This window comes from Mastigoproctus giganteus, chromosome 6, assembly GCF_048544385.1.
Source record: "Mastigoproctus giganteus isolate SK-2022 chromosome 6, ASM4854438v1, whole genome shotgun sequence".
In the NCBI taxonomy this organism is placed as follows: Eukaryota; Metazoa; Arthropoda; class Arachnida; order Uropygi; family Thelyphonidae; genus Mastigoproctus; species Mastigoproctus giganteus.
In genome coordinates, this window is record NC_143580.1 from 151,967,040 (window position 1) to 151,989,710 (window position 22,671).

The 22,671-nt window shown below is 36.9% G+C and overlaps 1 protein-coding gene across 1 annotated transcript in view; it reads left to right on the forward strand.

Moving 5' to 3' along the window:
- Positions 1 to 2,367: 2,367 nt before the first annotated feature.
- The window catches only part of Psn (presenilin), a 228,676-nt gene continuing 208,372 nt past the window's right edge, over positions 2,368 to 22,671 (forward strand). Inside the window, exon 1 of the mRNA XM_090376534.1 lies at positions 2,368 to 2,754. Within this exon, the coding sequence (XP_090232660.1) occupies positions 2,611 to 2,754 (144 nt within the window). The 5' untranslated portion in view covers positions 2,368 to 2,610. The remainder of the gene's footprint in view (positions 2,755 to 22,671) is intronic.

Here is a 22,671-nt window from a genome sequence, read left to right on the forward strand (position 1 = left end):
TTCAAAGCTAAAATTAATAAAAAATTATTTGTGATCAACAATGTCCAAAGAACGTCTTACCGATTTATCAATAATATTATGGATACTTTAGATTATAATGCATTTAGGGTGCATGCCTCAGGCTGCGAGAAAGTCTAGACTATGTATAAGTTAAATGCAAATGCATCATTAATACACAGGCAATTCTAAATTAGCAAATTATTTGCAAAATCGGCATCGTTTTAAGTCATATTTCATATTGTGAATACCTTCACAACGAGTTGCCATGATATTGCACTATTTTGAATAAGTAACGCTTCACCTAAAGGAGAAGACTAACGTTACTTATTTTCAGTGGATACCACCACCCAGACGATTCCGTTTCAGGGCTATTTGGCCCTTCTTCGGTGGGTGGGTAGGTACCCAAGTGATGGAATGATGGCAAAACAGTTTTGCCATCATTGCATCACTTGGGTACCTACCTACCCACCGAAGAAGGGCCAAATAGCCCTGAAACGGCACCAGGGGAGCCTGATGATGTCAGGAGTTTCCAAGAATAGGTAATAACAGTCCTTCTCCAATGGGGAAGCGTTGTCTATTCGAGGAGTTTATGAGTGGTGTGAGTTGAAGGAGTTACTGTCCCTTTCATTCTTCAACACCGTTTCTTTTCCTCTTTCACTCCTACTATTACTTTCCCTGTACATTTTTGCTTTTCTAAGTCTAATAGTAACAAGTGGATAGTCGAGTTATTATCTCACACATATACAAAATAGCCCTGAAAGGGTGCTGTCTGAGGGGCCTGATGGCCACTGAGTTTCTGAGAATAGGTAACAACAATCTTCTCTACTGGGGAAGCGTTGCCTATTCGAGGAATTTATTAGCTTTTGAGTAGTGTGAGTTGAAGGAGTAACTGTCCTTTTCTTCATTGTATGGCATTTCCTTCCTCTACCTCTCCTACTATCACCTTTCTACATCTTTTTTGCTTTCCTAAGTCTAATAGGGATGTATGAGAATAACACATATCTTTATCTCATACCATATTTCAAACGGTGCCGTCTGGGTGGTGGTATCGACCGAGAGTAAGTAACGTTAGTCTTCTCCTTTAGATGAAGCGTTACTCATTCGAAGTAGTGCAATATCATGGCAACTCGTTGTGAAGGTATTCACAATATGAGATATGACTTAAAACGATGCCGTCTTTGCAAATATTTTGCTAATTTAGAATTGGTTGCGTATTAATGATGCATTTGCACTTAACTTATAGATTGGATACTTTAGATATAAAAGATCTAATTAAGAATTTTGTGGCGGCTAAAGCTAGGAGGATAAATATGTAATAAATGACATATCATATATACCAAAGTCCAGAATGTATTATTGTGTTGCGATTTTTTTGATAATTGAAAAAAAAAATTTTTTTGAGATGCTCTATTTTTATGTAAACATAGTGACTAACTAAAAAGTCACTACTAACTAAATACTGAATAAAATAAAAAATTCTTGAAATAAATTTCATTTTAATTTGCAAATTCTATTTTATGGGGGCGCTGAAATATAACTTTGAATTACTATTACTACTCTGTGACTTTGAACGAAGTTATGTTTTAACTTAACTTAAAATTTTAATAATACTGTATAACAAAGTTATATTATAACTTTCAACAGTTATATTTTAACTTCCTGACTATATAAGAAGTTGATTGTAAAATAATAAAAGTAGGTAATTATAAAAACAATAAGATGCAATGGCCACTTCCTGAAAATTGTTTTTTCTTACTGAAAACGCGTTGAAATAGCTATTTTCCCAGAATACACATAAGATAGAAAAAATATTACTGCGAGTACATGTACATTGCCGGGATACACAGTATATATATAGTGAGAATCACGCATGCTCAGTCAAGTCGCAACTGATAGTAACTTGAGATCTGGCCATGATGCGTTAAAAGTAGACAAACATTACTTAAAATGTAGAAAATTACCAAATTATTTCTGAAAACAGATTAAAAATATATGAAAAAATTAAAAGATCTTATTTTTCATTACTTTTAATTCAGCGAGCGCCGCGCATGCTCCGTCAGAATTACAGGTTCAGTGAAAAGTCGGAACTGTTCTATTAGAATACGATTGACGACAGGTTGGAGCTGGCGGTAATGCGCGACTAACTAAAAAGTCACTACTAACTAATGACACTAACTAAACTGCAGGATTACCATATAACACACAAAGAGAGAAATATAACTTCATAGTAACACACGGAGAGTTACCGGTAAAATGGCGACAGCTCTTTAATGTCATTGCTCCGGCCATATCACTCCTTTGGAACAGTGACAAAAGCACAAGTTGTGATTTCATGACCCAACCATAGTTGTATTCAGTTTACAGTTCACTGCACTACCGCAGATGAGTTTCAGTAAATGTTTGAAAAGTTCCCAAGTGTAATATTAGAAAGGCGGTTTTGTGTGCTTAAGGTTAAGTAGAGCCGAATATAGTTTAGTTTACGGTTGCAATTAAAAATAACAAAAAAGAAAATAATTTGAGTTCGTGCTCCTTTTTTTTTATTATATATCACTGCCTTGTGGTAGGCTTCATTTCTCACAACACGCATATCATAGCGTGACAGCTGGTTCTATGAACGAAAGTGACGGAGAATCCGCTACAGAGTGTACCAAACTAATGTCGTACCATTGTGAACAATCACGAAACAATCTTCAAAGTCAGGTGGTGAATGCAGTTTGCCGAAGAATACGCCACTCAGGGCATGAACTGGCTACGGTATGCATATTTAAGAAAATAGTTGTAATCATGTTAAGTACTAATAGTTGCTTACAGCAGTCTTTGCCACAGAACCGAAACTTCCTATTCTGTCCGCCCCTCTGTGCTCTTCGAACATCACACTAAACAGTATGGATGCCATTTAGTCTGAAAATATGACAAAGAAACCGTCTCGGATTGCCTGTGGTGGTGGACTAAACCAAAGTTACCCTCTCCCATTTTTAAGTTTCAGTTAAGGAATTCAGGGTAGTAGTAAAGGTACTTGATGCAAGAAAGCAAGCTTATGTAGCATCAGAAAAAAAAAAAAAAAAAAAAAACCTTTCACACATTCATTCCCTCAAAGTTTGTGCAGTTCCTCCTTGAATTTATTTAAGCTATCAACTTCCACAATGACAGATGTAAATTTGTTCCAGCAATCAACTACCCACTGGCTAAAGGCAAATTTCCACACATCTATTCTATGACTGTCTTTCCTCAATTTGAATTTATGCCCCCTCAGGTTTGTAATCTGGGCAAGAGAAAGAATCCCATCAGAATTTAGCCTACTCAACCCACACAAGGCCTTAAACACCTCACAGGTACCTAGTCTGCAGATGCTGCAGTTTGCACAACTTAAGCCTTTCTTGGTAAGAGGACAGCCTTCATTCCCCTTACCAATCTTGTAGCTCTTATCGCTTTTTCGAAGCCTGTAATTCACAGCTGTAATTTTTAAAGAGTCCTGCAGCAATAATTCAGACACAGCATGGGTTTGTTAATGGAAAGTCTTGTCTGACAAATTTGATAGGATATTATGATGTGGTTACAAAGGAACTGGATGCAAAAAATAATTTTGATATCATATATTTGGATTTCGGGAAAGCTTTTGACACTGTTGCGCATGGAAGGCTATTGTACAAATTGGAGCAGAATGGTATTAAGGGTAAGTTGCTACAATGGATAAAAGGATGGTTGAGTGGGAGAACACAGAGGGTGGTAATTAATGGGTGCTGCTCTTTGTGGACTAATGTTATTAGTGGAGTCCCACAGGGTTCGGTGTTGGGTCCTCTGTTGTTTTGTATATTTATCAATAATATATATGATGAAGGTATATCAGGCTTAGTGTCGAAGTTTGCAGATGATACAAAGGTTGGCGGGGTTGTTAATGACAGTAATGGCAGTGTGCTACTGCAACAGGAACTAGATAATTTGGGCAGATGGGCTAAGAAGTGGCAACTGAAGTTTAACCTTGACAAATGCAAAGTACTGCATATGGGTAGAAGTAACCCCAGAGAAATGTACCAGCTGTGTGGTACTACACTTAAGGTGATAGAAAATGAAAAAGACCCGGGAGTAATTGTGCAGTCAGATATGAAGTTTTCTGAGCAATGCAGACAGGCTGCCAGGGCAGGTCTTCGGGTTTTGTCAATGATATATAGGAATTTTGCTAGCAGGGAAAAGGAGGTGTTGTCCCTCTGTATAAGGCAATGGTTAGGCCACGCCTTGAGTACTGGAGGCCTCATTTTAGGAAGGATGTAGATTTGCTTGAGTGTGTACAGAGAAGGGCAACAAGATTGGTGAGGGGAATGAAGGGATCCTCTTACCAAGAGAGGCTTAAGTTCTGCAAATTGCAGTGGCTGGAGACTAGGCACCTGCGCGGTGATCTGATTGAGGTGTATAAAGCCGTGAATGGGTTGACCACGCTGAATTCTGATGGGATCCTTCCACTTCTTCAGATTACGAACCTAAGGGGGCATAAATTAAAATTAAGGAAAGACAGATATAGAATAGATGTGCAGAAATTTGCCTTTAGCCAGCTGGTCGTTAATTGCTGGAACAAACTGCTATCTGTTGTTGTGGAAGTTGATAGGTTAAATAAATTTAAGGAGTTACTGGACAGGCATTTGGAAGGAATGGTGTGATTTTTTTTTTTTTTTTTTTTTTGGCTGATGCTGCATAAGCTCATACACTTGCTTTCTTGCATCACATGCCAGTACTACTACTCTGTATTTGCTCAAGCAACTCTACATCCTTCATAAAATGAGGCCTCCAGACCTGTATGCAGTACTCAAGGCACGGCCTGATCATTATACAGAGGGATAATCACCACATTTTCCCTTCTATCAAAATTCCATATCATTGACAACACCTGCTCTGGCAGCCCATGTGCACTGCTCAGAAACTTGATATCGGACTGCAGTCTTTTTCATTTTCCACCACCCTAAGTGTTGTACTGCACAGTTGGTACATTTCTCTGGGGGTTACTGCTACCCATATGTAGTACTTTGCATTTGTCAATGTTAAACTTCAGTTGCCACTTCTCAGCCCATTTGCCCAATTTTTCTAGATCCTGTTGCAGTAGCACACTGCCATTACTGTCATTAACAACCCTGCCAACTTTAGTATCATCTGCAAACTTGGATATTAAGCCTGATATACCTTCATCAATATCATTGATAAATATACAAAACAACAGTGGACCCAACACCGAACCCTGGGGGACTCCACTAATAATATTAATCCATGAAGAACAGACATCTATTGATTACCACTGTCTCCTACTGAAAAGTGGAATTAACTGTGCATAGGGAAATATAAATTGCAATCATCTGGCTTATATAATATCTACAGAAGAAGCAGATATATAATATCTGCTCCTTCTAATAGAAGTGTTGAAGGACATTTATTCATATTTTGGGGTATACTCGTGTTGATATTCATGTCTTAATTTATAGAGTTGTCCATATCTTTCACAGACTCCTTGAGTACGGACAGTTACTGTACTCCTGAGGCTTTGCATAATTTAAAAACTTCTCATCCAATTTTCAACTAAATGACTTAGAGAATAATGAGAAAATAAGCACTTTAGCTTGCATAGTGGTAGTATGTCTTTAATTTCTTATAGGACTACAGATTATTCTTAGATTTTTCCTGGTATTTCTACCATGTCTTCAGTGACTAAATTGTTGATCTTTTTCCCACTACGCAATAATGAAGCTGATGGTATAATGACAGCAGAGAAGTAAAAGTGGGATTACACTGTGCATAGGTTGAAGGGTTTATTTTCTTACCCTTGTTGATTTTGATTTACTTTGCGCCATACTGCCAAAGAACAACTTAGAGCTAAACGATATTTACCATATTCATTTTTTTTTTGGTTCAAAATTATGTTGGAATTAAGGGAAATGAACAAGCTGATGAAGGAGCAAAACTAGCATTGTCTTACTGTTCAGGACCTCTTAGTACCATGTTTTGATTATACTAGAATTCATCCAAGAGCATTGCTTTTTACTGTGGCAGTCAATCTGTTTGGGAAAATATAAATCCGTAAGGCATTGGCTTATAAAATGTTTTTAATACAAGCATTGGAAGCCATTTTTTCATTCATATAAGGTGCCTCCATAGCCAGGTGGGCAGGAGCAGCCGTGCATAGCACACGCTTCTTGATTAGACTGGGGTTCGAGCCCATGCCCACCACTGCATATCCCCGGAGCAATATGACCTTAGTTGCTAATGCTCCTAAACACCAAATAACAATCATTCATATAAGTACTATTAGTGTAGACCAGGGTTCGGCAACCTGCGGTTTGTGAGTCGCATGCGGCTCTAACTTTTAGCCCACATAAAGCAAAGTTTGAAATGGAATTAGAGGACTTAAAAATCAAGGACATGTGGAGTGCAAGAAATGCCTTAAAATTGAAATCGAGCATTTGGAGAGGCAAAAGGCTACCCTTGAAATTCTACATAAATGGATGCCGATAGATGATAAAAAACTTCCCCCAGCTTGAGCTGAAGTGCGACTCTCCAGATTCTCCCTTTTTTATAATTAGATCAAAATTGGCTCTTCACTCAAAAAGGTTGCCAACCCCTGGTGTTGTGTACAGGCTTTACACAACATCAAAACACCATCCAGTTTTCAACAAAAAGGTAGTTACGATAATCATAAATTATGGGAAATGAACAAAGTGGAAAAGGAGAAGAATGAATATGGTCTATCATACAAAACTTCTTAGTTTTGTATTTTCATTATATATAAAATCATTTGAGAGCCTAGATTTTCATGGTGGCAGTCAACCTAGCACAAGTACAAATAAATGTCACCACCTCCCCCTTCCCAAAAAAAACTGGCCTTCTGGCCTCCAATAAAGGAACACAAGAAGTAATAGTAACTCAGCTACAAATAGGTTGCTATCTCTTTTACCCACTTTTAAATATTACAAGTTGAGAATCCTCTGTGGTGTAGAAATTCCCTTCAACACATCCTAACCAAATGCCATATCCTTAACAAAGAAGGTTAAACTCAGCCTCCTTTTGATTGAGAGAGTTCAACAGCTTTTAGCAGATGAAGACTTTAAAGCATATTTTCACTTTCCTGCAGAAAATGAAGCTATATTGTACTATGCAGTTTCATACCCTATAAATGTATGTTGATACAAGAATACGTCAATGCTATACAAAACCCCATGACCTGCCCTGGCAGCCTGTCTGCATTGCTCAGAAAACTTCATATCTGCCTGCACAATTACTTCAAGGGTTTTTTTTATCATTTTCTACCACCTTAAGTGTAGTACCACACAGTTGGTATGTTTCTCTGGGGTTACTTCTACCCATATGCAGTACTTTGCATATGTCAATTTTAAACTTCAGTTGCCACTTCTTAGCCCATCTGCCCAAATTATCTAGATCCTGTTGCAGTAGCACACTGCCATTACTGTCATTAACAACCCTGCCAACCTTTGTATCATCTGCAAACTTAGCATTAAGCCTGATATACCTTCATCAATATCATTGATAAATATACAAAACAACAGTGGACCCAACACCAAACCCTGTGGGACTCCACTAATAACATTAGTCCACGAAGACCAGCACCCATTGATTACCACCCTCTGTCTTCTCCCACTTAACCATCCTTTTATCCATTGTAGCAACTTACCCTTAATACCATTCTGCTCCAATTTGTACAATAGTGTTTCATGCGCAACAGTGTCAAAAGCTTTGCTGAAATCCAAATAGATGATATCAAAATTATTTTTTGCATCCAGTTCCTTTGTAACCACATCATAATTATCCTATCAAATTTGTCAGAAAATACTTTCCCTTAACAAACCCATGCTGTGTCTGAATTATTGCTGCAGTCTTGTCTAGATGATCCTGCAATGCATCTTTAACCAGTGACTCCATTATTTTACCCGGAGCAGAAGTTAAACTAACTGGTCTGTAATTACTCTTGTCACCCTTCGATCCCCCTTTGTGAATTGGGGATACATTTGCACATCTCCAGTCCGTGGGAACCTCCCCTGAGTCCAAGGATGCTCTCGTAATTATGGCCAAGGGTTTGCTTAGTTGCTTTGCCACCTCCTTTAATATAACTGGATAGATCCCATCCACCCCAGGTGCTTTTCTTATGTTTAACTTCAACAATTTCGCCTCCACTTTGCTCTCAGTTATTACAAAATCATTAAGTATCCTGCTACAATTTGATAACCTTCTGCCATTTCCAAACCTTAATAACTCCTTGTATGTGAATGTAGATGCAAAATACTCATTCAGTTTGTTTGCTATCTGGGCAGGATCATCAACAGTCGATCCATCGATATCAAGTGGACCAATCAGATTCATCCCCTTCCTTTTAGAGTTTATATAAGTAAAGAAATCGTTGCTGTTTTTCTTAGCATCTTTTGCCAAGGATTTCTCGTAATCTGCCTTCGCCTGCCTAACCTCCTTTGTGACCTGATTACAGACTAGCTTATATCTGCCATAGGCTTCTGAGTCACTTGATAATTTATATGCATCCCATGCATTTTTCTTCTCTGTTACGAGTCTCATTAGTTCATTAGATAACCATTTAGGCCTAAACCTTGAACAATATTTCTTAATAGGTATGAAACTTTTAGTAGCAACCACGATTAATTCCTTGAATGCTTCCCACTTAGAATTTAAATAAATAAATAAATAAATCTTTATTGTGAAGTAGATTTACAGCACAATATCCCATCACGGCGACGAGCGCCAGGGGTTCACATATAGATAACATAAGTACAAATTCAAATGGCTACAAAATATAGCGAACACATACAAAAGGCTACAAAATACAGATTACAAATGCAAAAAGAAATACAAATACATCATAAAAACAAGGAGCTGAACACAAATAAAGAAAAACAAATACAAGTTGGCAGTGATTCAGGTTTCAAGAGCTTTGATAAACTTGTGTCTGTCCTTCTTTTTACTTATTATGGTGTCGATGTCGGCGTCCACACGGTTGAGGGCAGCGAGCATCTGCTTGGGCAGAAATCTTTCGGTGAGTACAAGCCTGTTGTGGTGAGCCACAAGTGCTGGTACCGACCTTAGGCTTGGCTGTGGAATCCTCCAAGAGCAAGCATTCCAAATATTTGGAGATGATATTTGGCCTGAGATGAGTTTGGCTGTGAAGACCAGCCTCTTTTCAACGATCAGGAACTTCAACCTCGGGATGTCGAGTGCTTGTGCCATCATTTACTGTTGGTAACATCATCAGTTGATCCCACTGTACAGAATTTAAAAACTTTCTGTACTCACCTTTACGGAAGCAAAAACCCTTTCCTTTACCCATGATGGTAATTAAATCTTTAAGTAAATCCCACATTAGTACACTGTGATCACTGCCACTTTGTGGTTCCTTTATCTGCAAATTCTTAATACACGAATGATCACTGCTGATAACCAGATCAAGAGTATTACTCTCTCTGGTTGCCTCTCAAACATGCTGTGCAGAAAACAATCATCCAATAAATCCACAAAAGTCTGACTAGTGTGTGAGTGACCAACCCACAAGTTCCAGTCAGTATCTGGGAAGTTAAAATCCCCCATTATAAGACATTCTGATTTACTAGCCCACTCTATTTCTCTGTACAATTGTTCATTGTACTCATTCGAGTCATTAGGCCTATAACACAGTCCTACTCTTATTTTTGCTTTCGCATTGCTTATGTCACACCAAACTGACTCAACAGTGCACTGTTCATCTATATCAACTGAGTGCACTTCGTTTGATTTTATGTTTTTCTTAATTAACAGCATAACACCTCCTCCTCCTCCCCCCTTTCTATCCTATCTATCCTTTCCGTACACATTGTACTCCCAAAATTCCAGTTCTGCATTCCTTATATCTGTATGACACCACGTCTCTGCTATCCCAACAATATCCGTCTTTGATGTCTTGACCAACTCTTCAAATTCATCAAATTTATTTACTATACTTCTAGCATTGGTATACATGGAAGCATACATGCTCCTATTCCTATTCACCCTAACACATCCCATATGCCCACCTATTTGAAGATGACTGCCATCCGTCCCTGAAACCCCCAGCACCCCTCACTCCAGTTCGCTACTTATTCTATTAGAAGTTGTGCAAGAATCACCTTCACCTCTGCCTGCGGCTACTGTTAAACTATTAGTCCTTATATCCCCCCAAGCCAGCAGTTTTCCGACCCACCTAACACTGTCTCGATAGTATCAGCAAATATTCTTGGACCCTTTCTATTTAAGTGTATCCCATCCCTGTAGAAGCAGTCTCGCCTGTTAACAAGTACAGACCAGGCTGAAAAAAATTCTATCCCTTGAGCCTGGCACAATGTTTCCAGGGCCGAATTTCTCGACAAGGCTCTCATCATATACTCCCTTCTATTGTGTTTTCAAATTCAACCCTAATTCCCGGCTTTTTTTCAACAGTGACCTGTACTTGTTAAGTAATTCTGCCGGTCTGCTACTCTTAATATCATTAGTGCCAACATGTACAACTATATCACCTTTTGTGCCCTTAAAAGATGATATCCACTCTACAACGTCATCAACCTTTGCCCTTGGCAGATATACCCTGGTCCTGTTTCACCTATCCTTTTTACAAAGCATGTTCCCCGTTTCCCTGACAATAGTCACCAACCACTACTAGTTCCCGTGTTACCAGTGCATTCTGCCTTTGGGGGTTGTTGTGTTGCATTATGACCAAGTACAAGCTCTGGCATTGATGTGGGCAGCTGAGAGCTTGATGGGCCCCTCAATTTAGATCCTTCGAGGGCATCCACCCTGTCCTTTAAGCTCTCATATAGGCCCATAACATCCCTGAGTTGTTGCCTGATTTTCTTACACTCCTTGCATCGCGCGCACACACATAGACATCCCCCATGGCAATATCATGTTCCGTTCCAGAGAGTTCTGCAAACATTTCACAAGTTGCACATTTTTTTTATGCCTTGATGTGTTAGAGAATCGCCCCCCCCTCAGTTCTCCCCCGAGTCACAGCACTCCTGCCACTTTGTGCCCGTTGCTTTGCTGCTCTACTTTGGGGCATGATACTTTAAATTAATAAGATCAATAAATTAAATTATTTAAATGTCAATACTACGCTATCTAATAGAAACAGTGAAGTGTATTACGCTATATAATTATACGTTAGAGCTACCTAGTTACCTCAATTAAAAATTTGAATTCCCTACCACTATATGCAAAAACAATGGCTGCAAGATTCGAACGAAATAATGGTTTTACGTATATTAAGTAGTTTGTTTGTTTGTTTATTTATTTGGATTTTAGGAGCATTAGCAACTAAGGCCATATTGCTCCGGAATATGCGGTGGTCATTCCCTGATCTTTCCGCATCCTCCGTATTTGGTGGTGACGGCTCAAACCCCGGTCTAATCAAGAAGCATGTGCTACGCACTGCTGGTCCTTCCCACCTGGCTACGGAGGCACCCTTATTAAGTAGTAATCCACAAAAACTCTTTATCTAAATTAAAATGAAAATAACCAGTGTAACTATAAGACTACGTATTAAGTACAATATAAAATAACAATTATGTAAATAAAATGGCAAACACTTATTGCTTTTTTGGAGCCTGTAACTCACAGCTGTAATTTTTTTTTCAAACTGGGGGATCCTTCCAGTTGTTCAGATTACGAACCTAAGGGGGCATAAATTCAAATTAAGAAGACAGATGTAGAATAGATGTGCGGAAATTTGCCTTTAGCCAGCGCGTGGTTAATTGCTGGAACAAACTTCCATCCGTCATTGTGGAAGTTGATAGGTTGAATAAATTTAAGGAGGAACTGGACAAGCATTTGGAGGAAATGGTGTTTTTTTTTTTTTTTTTTTTATTTGGCTGATGCTGCATAAGCTCATACACTTGCTTTCTTTCATCACATGCCACTACTACTACTATTACTGCTACATGTATTTTATCCATTTCATCTAAATAGGTATCTAATCTCTCAAAGTACTAATCATCCCATTTTCATATACATAAACCCCCGCTATTCGCGATCGCCGATTTACTATAAAATGAAACCTAAAAAAATGTGAATTTTAAAGTGCCGTGAATATTTTCCGCCATAAAAAAACATGGGCGTGGCTAAAATTATCTTTCCCGGTCAAAACAGCGTTCAGTGGGTGGGGGAGAGGGGTGACAAAATCGCGAGCGTGGATGTTTCTCGCTAATCCTTGTTCAGTATGTTATGCGCTTGTCATGGAAGGTTTCGTCGTTTGCTTTTAATTTATATGCTTTTAAATTGAATAAATTTATCAATTTATAAATTGATATGCTTACAAAAATGATAAATCTACCGTTTTGCAGTGTAAAACAGACTTTTTCGGGTGTGTTAACGGAACAAAGTGACTTTATTGTGGACAAGTTCTTTCTAACCCCTACAAAAATATGGCTACGAATAACAAGAAAAATGTGAAAATATCAAAGAAGGTGATGATATTAGCGAATAAAATTGAGTTATTAGATAAAATTTCTAATGGTGAAAGTGTCTCCTCAGTGGCAAAACATTATAAAATCAATGAGTCAACGGTACAATTAATCAAAAAATCGGAAGAAAAAATCTGCCGTAGTGTCCGTGACTAATTGCTTCAAAAATTTGCTCTGTAACTCGCGATGTTAAATTTGCTCTGTAACTCGCGAACTCAAAATAAAATTCCGTTAAGTTCACTCATCATTCGTGGAAAAGGCAAAACTCCTTTATCAACACTTTAGCGAAACTTGCGATAGCACTGGCGGGATAAATTTTTTTAGCTAGCAAAGATGCTGGTTTGAAAGATTTGTTTGAAATTTCTAATAAATATTACATTTAATATTAAATTGTTTCTTATTTTCATTTCGATGCCATGTGCTTGCATAGTCATATTATGAAGGTACATATAATACATACATAGACAAAATTTTAGATTAGCTTTTCTTATATATTTCATACTTTGGAACGGAACCCCTTTATTACTATGGGAGCCGTAACCCACTATTCGCGTTTTCGGTATTCGCAACATTTCTCAGGAACGTAACCCTCGCGAATAGCGGGAGTTTACTGTACTGAAGTTAAATTTAAATAGTTTGAAATTAACCTTTCTTTGTGAGGTCATCATACTTGGCTTCCAAATATTGCAACTTGCTGAATTATGAAAAATGAGTATTTAGAAGTATTTTTGACTTAAATACTTCTTGTCTTAACTGACTTCTTGACTTCCTGTTTTGACTTAACATTTTCATTTTTATAATTTTTTAAAAATTTCACAAAAAAATTCACTTTACAAAGTGGCTGACTAAGCATATTACATCTTCAACAAACTCGCAAATGAAAGAGTTCAAGTGCATAACAGAACTTGGCACTTCTGTTTTAGATGAGATTAGCATAAGCCGAGTATTGAATAAGCTAGTCTTTACTGTACCTACCATAACTAACAGTTACTCCTCTGCCTAGTAATGTCACCATAGCTGTCCATCTCTGTATTTCTTAATAAGATAGTAATAAAAAAGTATCATATTAGAATCACCTCCATACATTGCACATAACCATACTGTTACCTATTATTAAGACTTTCATGTGGAGGTAATCTACATTGACTTGTCTAATAGACAAGGAAGTCTTGCTGATGCCTGGAAATATCTAGCTATTAGCAAGGCCAGCCGAAAATATCCAGCCTCTTTTCTAGCCACTTCAAATATTTTTTATTTTTACTTCATACATTCTTCATAACCCCTCCATTCTGAAACAGGGCAGTTCACAAAATATTAATATGTTTGCATTGTAAATCAAAGCTGAACCATTAGTTGAATTTTGTTTAAAGTTGGTGGTAGTCTCCAGTAACTCCTTGAAAATTGTGTAGCTAGAGAGCACCATTAAATAACAGCACTTTTACATCTTTATGAATCTGTGCTCACATCACTAAGCAATATGGCTGAGAGATTGCACTTCACAGTTAAGCAGAAGACTAAAGTTGGCTTTTATTTCACGCTGAAACAGAGTAACCTGCATTGGGATGATTTCATGCTTTTTTTTTTTTTTTTTTTTTAAACTAATTGGCCACCTACAAAAATTGCAATATTTTTTCATCCCAGCAATTTGAAGATGAAATGTGTGCAAAAGCACACATTTCATCTTCAAAAACAACCCCTCATGACTTGTTTTCATTTTCCAGAAATTGACAAAAAAAAAAAAACACAACTCATGAAATTGGAAAATTTCAGCATTCTGTTTAAAATTGTTCCCCGCAAAGTACTGTTTAAACTCTCCAGTAATGATTTTCATTTGGGACTGAACAAGCAAACAGTTTTGGACAACAGAACTCTGCCAGCTTCATGAGAAAAGTAACCACAGAAAAAGTGACAGTGTGAATAGCCCTGTGAAGTAATTATTTAACTTGACCCTTCTTCACTGAAGCTGTTAACTCACAGTTGTACTTGCATATGCTTCAGAATAACTTACCGCTATAGAGTTCATGGCAGCTGAGCCTCCCACGGACACCCAGTGGTTTAGGCAATATGTTATTGCAATCCACTATGACAGCTAATATTGGAGTTTTTTCACTCATTTTGGTTCTTGCACATTGTTATAGTGTTATACTGTGATCATCACAACTGCAGATATTTTTGCCATTTCTAAGTCCAGACTGATGTCCATGTGGCTCTTTCTTGTGGGTTTCTTGAAAGAGAAGTTATTTTGTAGGAAAACTGCTGCACTCATCAGTGACTCATTAACCTATAGGCAAAAAAGACATCTGCCTAGGGCCTCGATCTGAGTGGGGGCCCCGAAATCACTGCTTCAAAAATTCATTGCTGTATTTTTACTAATATTTTAAGTGATTTTTATTGGAAACTGAACTTTCTACCTGCCAAGGTCAATGAACTTTACTTAGAGATTAATTTAAAAATTAAATTTTTTTTAAAAAATGGTTTTACCGATTTTGATGAAATTATATACAGTCGGGCCTCTCTTTAATGAACTTCCACATAGCGAACTTTTCTATGTAGCGAACTTTTTTGATTTCCCCTAGGTCATTACATTGAAAATAGTTTCCATATAACGAACTGATTTCGAGAGACTTGGAGCCGTATTGTTCGCACCTCTGGCCTTTAGGCAATAAAGCTGATGCTGTAGAAGGCACAAATTAAGAGCTAAAAGGATTAAGCATTAATCCCCTTTAGCTTTTAATAGCTAAAGGCTTTAATTCTGCGAATTAAGAGCTAAAACATTTTACAATTTAACGGTGCCTGTAAAACCCTACAGGAGGAAACTGGCCAACCATGGCGCGGAATATAAAAAGATGGAAAAGTTTGGGAGAGGCCTTTGCCCAGCAATGACTAAAAAGAAGTAAAACCTATACAACTTATTCATTAATATGCTGTGAAGTCCTGCTGGTCAGCTGTCCACAGCCATTGGCAAAGATTAAGGCATATTCCCAACGCAGACATTGGCACTGGTCAACCTATTTTCTGCCGTAAGCATCCTATTAGAGAATTAGGAGAGTGATTTTCCTTTATCTCAGAAATTCTTCTGTTGTTTTGAAGAAATGCGTCATGCACACTCACTAAATTTCCCCTTTATCTGTTTACATGGTAACTACAAGTGGTCCCTAATTTCAGCTTTGTTTTAACTGCTGTGCAAGTAACCTTACAGTGTCTTAAGAGGAAATCCTTGAGTGTAGTGTGAAAAAGTGGAAGTGCTTAATAGTGTAGACGCGGCGTTAAAAAACAAAGAAATCGCTTTAAATTTTGATATCCTTGCCAGTAGTGTGTCAGCCATTCTGAAAAATCCTGTTTTGATTCTCAAACTGTTTGAGGAAACGAGACCCAGTTGGAAGTGTGCGGAATTATGCCTTGGGGAAGATGTAGATGAAGCAGTTTTTAATTGGATGAAGTCGATGCGAGATAAGAACATGCCGATATCAGGGGTATTAATAAAAGAAAAGATTATGGAGTACACATCTTTTCTGGGACACAAAACATTCCAAGCCAGTTCTGGTTGGCTGGACAAATTTAAAGAAAGTCATGGCTTACTGAAAAAAGTTATTTCTGATGAAAGTGGAGTTGCAATTGAAGAAGATTATACCCATTGGAAAGAAACAATTTTGAAAAAAATTATGGAGGACTAAGAGTCCAAAGACATATTTAACATTGATGAAACGTATATTTTTTAAATGTTTGCTGAACAAGGCATTGACTTTTAAAGGTGATAAATGTTTAGGTGGTAAAAATAGTAAGGAGAGAATTACACTATTGGTTGCCAATATGGTTGGTAATGAAAAACAAGCTTTTGGTAATAGGCAAAAGTAAATAACCCCAATGTTTCAAAAGAATCAAGTCTTTAGAGTTGGACTACAACAAAAGACTTTGAATGACAGCGAAATTTTTGAGCAGTGGATTTTATATTTTGATAGAAAGATAATGAAAGAAAACAGAAAATTCGTGTTGATTGTCAACAACTGCCCTGCCCACCTTCACTTGGTAATTTCGAAACTTACAAGTGTGAAGCTTGTTTTCTTCCTTCTGAATAATTTGTCTTAACTGCAGCCAATGGATAAAGGCATTATCAAGAATTTGAAAATGCACTACCAAAGGTGCATACTGAAAAAAATTGTACTGAGAATAGAAACCAATGAACCTATAGATTTGTGGATGTGTTGGCAAAAGTGTGGAGTCAAGATGTGATGGAAACAATGATTAAGAATTGTTTTGCTAAAATGCTAATTAACAGATTTTTTTTTTTTTTTTTTTATGAAAACCCCAAACACAAGAGGTATTAGAACCTATAGTACTTAGTACCGTGCTTGGGTTGGAGGTTGAGAAGATGAAAGAAGATATTTGTTGACATTAGACTTGAACTTCTGTAGACTAATTTTCAGAAAATACATACGAAGGAAGGTTGTTCCAGAAAACAGCAGTTGAATGGATAAACGATGAAGATGAGAAGTTGGTTCTGTGAGTTTGAAGTTGGACAGTAAATGGATGTTGGCTGGTGGCGGCACGTGTTCGGACTGTTTTGAAAGAGAGAGCGGGAATAATAGAAACCAATTCAGAAGAACAGGCTCCATGTATCTGTAGAAAAGTCATGCAGCAGAAACAGTATGTCTATGAGACAGAGTGGAGAGGAGTCATTAATTAACCTAACTGACCTCTTCTGAATGGAATCTAGAAGCCTAAGAGAGGTTTTGGGGGAACCGCCCCAGATGTGGGAACAATATTCCATGGTAGGGCAGATTTGCAATTTGTACAGGAGAACAGCTGTTTGGAAGAAAAGTAACATCGAGAGCGAAAGAGAAAACCAAGTTTTTTAGATGCAGAGGAAGCAATATTTGTAATGTGCTTGTGCCAAGAGAAATTAGAAGTCAGAGTAATCCCCAAAAGAGATATATCATCTTGCCTAGAAATCGAAGTGTCACCAAAGATAAGCATAGGAGCAGAAGAATCCTTTTTGCGAGATATAAAACAAGACTGAGTTTTAGAAGGATTGAAATCAACTAAGTTGTCTTTACCCCCACTGGAGAATTACCTGGAGATCGGCATTTAAGGAATTGGTAGTGGATATTCGAGAAGTTGAAGCTGATTGAGCAGGGCAAGATTTCTCAAAATGGAAAGTGGAATGAAATGTGCTATCATCGGCAAAGCTATGGATAGGATTTCCAGTCAATGGAAGAAGCTCATTAATATATAAGAGGAAAAGAGTGGGGGGAAAGAACTGAACCTTGGGGGACACCAGCATTAGTGGAGAAGTTAGAAGATAGAGAGCCATCTACCATCACCCTCAGTGAACTATCAGAGAGAAAACTAGATAACCAATTACAGAAAACAGTTGACAAACCATAAGACGGAAGCTTGTTTAGAAGACCTTTATGTCAAACACGATCGAAAGCCTTTGAGATGTCAGGAGCAACTGCTTGTGTTTCACCAAACTTTTCCATTGGATTAGTCCATAAATGGGTAACATAAGCCAGAATATCACCAGTGGATCGACACTGATCGAATCCATATTGGCGATCATTGATCAGACAGAAGGTTTCTAGGTAGTTTAAGAGTTGGCGGTTAATTGATTTCTCCATTACTTTAGAAAGAGTAGAAGTAATTGCAATGGGACGATAATTGGATGGGAGTGATTTGTCACTCTTTTTAGGAACTGGCTGGATACGAACAAATTTCCAAGCAGAAGGGAAAACACCTTTGGAATAAGAAAGTGAAAAAAAAGGCGGCAAAGAACAGGAGTAAGTTCAGGAGCAAAGGTTCGAGAACAAGTGGAGAAATACCATCAGGACCTGGAGCTTTCTTAGCATCAAGATTTGTCAAAATCCTTCTGACATCCTTTTGACGGAAGATCATGGGAGGCATTTAATGGAGTGTGTTGGGATTGGTGGGAGGTGTTTAACCAAGATCATTAATACATGAGTCAGAAGAAAAATGGGTTGCTAGCAGGTCAGCTTTATCCTTGGCTGAAGTGGCAACAGAACCATCTGGTTTTGACAGAGGTGGGAGCAGAGATGGGCAAAAGTTATGGCCAATAGCTTTGGCAAGAGACCAGAATGCTCGGCTACCATTAGGGCAATAAGCAAGTTTTCTACTCTTAGCCTGTTCAAAATCTAGTTTGGACTGATTGATAACTGTTTTTACAATTGTTGTGAGATTTGGTGTAGGCAGAAAATGAAACTGAAGAATTGAAAACAAACCAGTTACGATATGCAACGTTTTTCTCTTGAACAGCCTTAGCACATTTATTGGAAAACCAAGGTTTAGATAAAGGACAAGATTTTAAAGTGGAGTGTGGAATAAAGGATCCCATTCCTACAAGAATAATTTCACTGACGTGATCTGAGCAAACTTTGACTTCATAAGTTTTGAAACAGTAATCTGACCAAGGAAAAGAAGAAAAGAAATCTCGAAAAGATGAGAGGGATTAACTACTAGAAGACAATGAGCAATCTTGGGAAGAGTTCCAAGTGAGGTTTGATCAGTGGAGAAATAGTTCTTGCCAAATTTTTAGGAGTTGATAATGATGTCATAGTAGCCGAATGAGTGACTCCAACATTTTGGACCGTATTTAAAGAACTAGTGACAAATTCGATGATGAGTTGGATGAAAATGAAAGCAATATTAAACCTTCCAAGAAAATGTTGGCAGCATTTGAAACTTTGCATCGAGGCCTTCAGTGGGATGAAAATGTAACAGAAAATATAACTGAGTGTTTAAAGTTTAAACACATGCTTACAATTTTATGAACGGTGTACAATAGAATCTAGCGTACAACAAAAAATAACCAAATATTTTAAGACATAATTCTTAAAAGTGTACTAATGAATTGTGGGCATCATGTAGTAGTCATTTCTTAATATATATGTGTATTAATAAATTGTTTTAAAATGTTAGAAAATTTTTTCATTTCCATTTCTTTCCCATCTTTTACTATATTTCTGAATTTACAGTACAGTGTATTTTTGATTGTTGGAAAGGTCATATTTCTTTATAACGAATTTTTTCAGGTGAACCATCGATTTCGCTATATTGAGATCCGACTGTATTTAGTTCTATGTCATATAATTTATTTGTTTTGTTGTCACAATAAAATGAAATTGAAAATGTTCTTTATTAGTTTTTTCTTTAGATGGGGCTCCAAATTTCATTTTGCCTTGGGCCCCATGAAGGTGTAATGCGCCACCACCACTCATGAATTTGAGTGCCATAATCATTTAGTTATGTCCTAAAATTGGTGAAAACACATGGTATCATGCCATTGCTATATACTGTACCTTCAGGAACTTTTTCCTCAAAGTGGAGGACATTGAACATGTGGTAAAATAAGAATGTTTTCCAAGAATTTGAGCATCAAATTTCATGAAGTTTGTAACAATTAATGAAAAAAGCAAGTTTCTTAGGGAACATTTAAGTGTGCCACTCTGTAGGTTTGTCTGGCCATACTTTAAAATAAGATTATACAAAAGTGAAAACATAAAACAGATCAGCTGACATTTAGAATATACAGAATGTTTCGTATAACATGCATTAGCTGTTCAATTAGTTTTGATTTTAAGAAATTTTTATTTAGAGATCTGTTCTATATTTCTTGTGAATTTTAAAGATAAGTCAATATTGATATAAAATGTTCTAGTACAATTTTATGATTTCTGACTTTAAAATTTTCATAATCTGCTTTTTTGTCAATGGCAAAAGTATTATCTTATCATTTGTTTAGTTTCAAAGCAATAAATTTATTTTAAAATCCTTCTCTGAACCTTGATTTGTCAGGTAAAAATAAGTGCATCACAGATAACTATTAAGTATGTATGATAAATCAGAAAAGCCTCCAAGGTTGTGATGAACATCACAATTACTAGAGGTTTGTTACATTTTTATTTGAATAAAATATAGTGTGGACACAAGGCACCACATTAATAGGATGATATAGTCATCAGTTGTTTGTATGGTAATATTAATTAATATTAGTAGTGGCAAACAATCTATGCAAGCAAGCTTATAGAGCATCAGACAAAAAATCAAAAATAAAGCACTTTCCATATTGTCTGTACATCCCCCTCTAATAATTTTTCTAGTTCTTCTTTGAATATTTTTCAAAAATATCCACTTCTACTCCACTAGCTAGAGGTTTGTTCCAACGACTGCCTGCTGGCTCAAGGTAGTTGAAAACCAGATTGTTTTGGATCATAAAAGAATTAATAATAATAAAATAATTAAAATGAAATAGTTAATAAATACAATAATAAGTTAATCACATAAACAAATTGACAAAAATAGTGACAGATGAGCTGGTAGCACGTTCTCCATTTACCTGTACTCACATTTCAACATTTACCTTGACAGTTCATGCTGAATCATATTCATGATTCAAAAACTGGTAATCTCCATGTTCCAAGGTATCCAGTTTTTGGATCTGCACCTTTATTTGTTAAACAATGAATACAGTTAAAGAAGAAAAATATATGAATGCTTAAATTGTCATCCCACTATTAATCTGAATTTCATAAATTAATGATAATTCCTGAAAAATGGGAACATTCTGTAATATTTTTTAGTTTAATTCTTACCTTAGTAATTGTTACATGATCCACATTGAATACTTCACAGAAACCATGACAGATGGAAGTGGCTACGGGCAATTCTATTATGAGTCATGAGTTCATTGCATGCGTAGCCTATGGCATGTATTCATTGGTTAGTCTAGTTGATAATCATAGCTTAACTGAGATGATTCTTTGCTTTGTCTGTGATGTAAAAAAGTGTATTGCTCTCAAATTAAAATTTTATGCGTTACTAGATGAATTCAAGTTGCTGAAGAAACAGGTGCTTGTTTGATGCTCCAGAACAGAATAATGAAGTGCATACTGCTCTGGTTCAAGATTTAGTTTTATTAGGAGATTCCATTCTCAGGGAAACAAGCAACATTTTTTTTTGTAGTAAGGATAGGTGTGTCTGTAGTCAGCAGCAATTGATTGTCACCAAGATTGTCTGACTCTAAGGGGGGGGGGGTTAAAGCAAGCTTAATTATTCATGTAGGGGGCTAATGATATTAAATGCACAAGAACTGATGATTTGTTGGATAAATATAGGACTACACTAAAAAATGCCACCAGTTAGACCAGAATGTATGTGCATTTCTGTCCAGGGACATGGGACTATATAATTTAAAGCCTTGTGGATAACTGAAAACTTGGACTCTACAAGGCTTTTGAGTGGAAGTTTTGATTACCAAAGTCCACATTTGTAGGCAGAAGGAATCTGTTTTATATAGACAGAATACATTTGGACAAAGGTAGTATAAGGATTTTGTTGATATCATTAATAAGGTATCCTAAATGATAGCAACAAGCCATAGGTTACGCATGGGGTAATATAGATTAGCACATTTGCCAATATCAGTAAGAATTGCTGAGGTGCGTGTGCATGCATGATCATAACACTTGCGTGCATGCGCAAGTGTTATGATCCATATCATTAGATAAGTGCATATCTATATTACCCCCCCAACTACCAACAGGGATTTTGTTGATATCATTGAGGATACCTTAATGATATTAACAAAATCCTTATTACCACCTTTGTCCAAATGTGTTCTGGCTATATAAAACAGATTTCTTCTGCCTACAAGTATGGACTTTGCTAATCAAAACTTCCACTCAAAAGCACTGTAGAGTCCTTCAAGTCTTCAGTTATTCCACAAGGCTTTAAATTATATAGTCCCTTTTATGTCCCTGGACAGAAATGCATATACATTCTGATATAACTAGTGGCAAAGTAGACAAGGTAGAAGGGTGGTTATGCTTCTTACCAAAAACAGCTTGAGGGTGGCTAAAGCTTTCACAGATTCAGAACTAGAATTTGTGTGGTATGAAGTAGTTGGATGTAAAGGAAATTGAGAGGGGGATATGCTAACAACCTGCAGATTATGAAGAGTATGACAAGAACCTCTATATATAGATGAAAAGGGTGAGTAAGTGGTGATTGTCTTATTATAGGTGATTTTGATTTGTCCTTTATTGATTGTAGTAAGTGAGAAGGAAACATACAATGGTGGCAAAGTTTTTACGTATACTAGAAGTTTTTTTTTTTTTTTTTGCATCAGCATGTTAGAGTAAATACTAGAGATAAGAATATTCTATACCTGATCATTGCCTATTAATCAGATGAC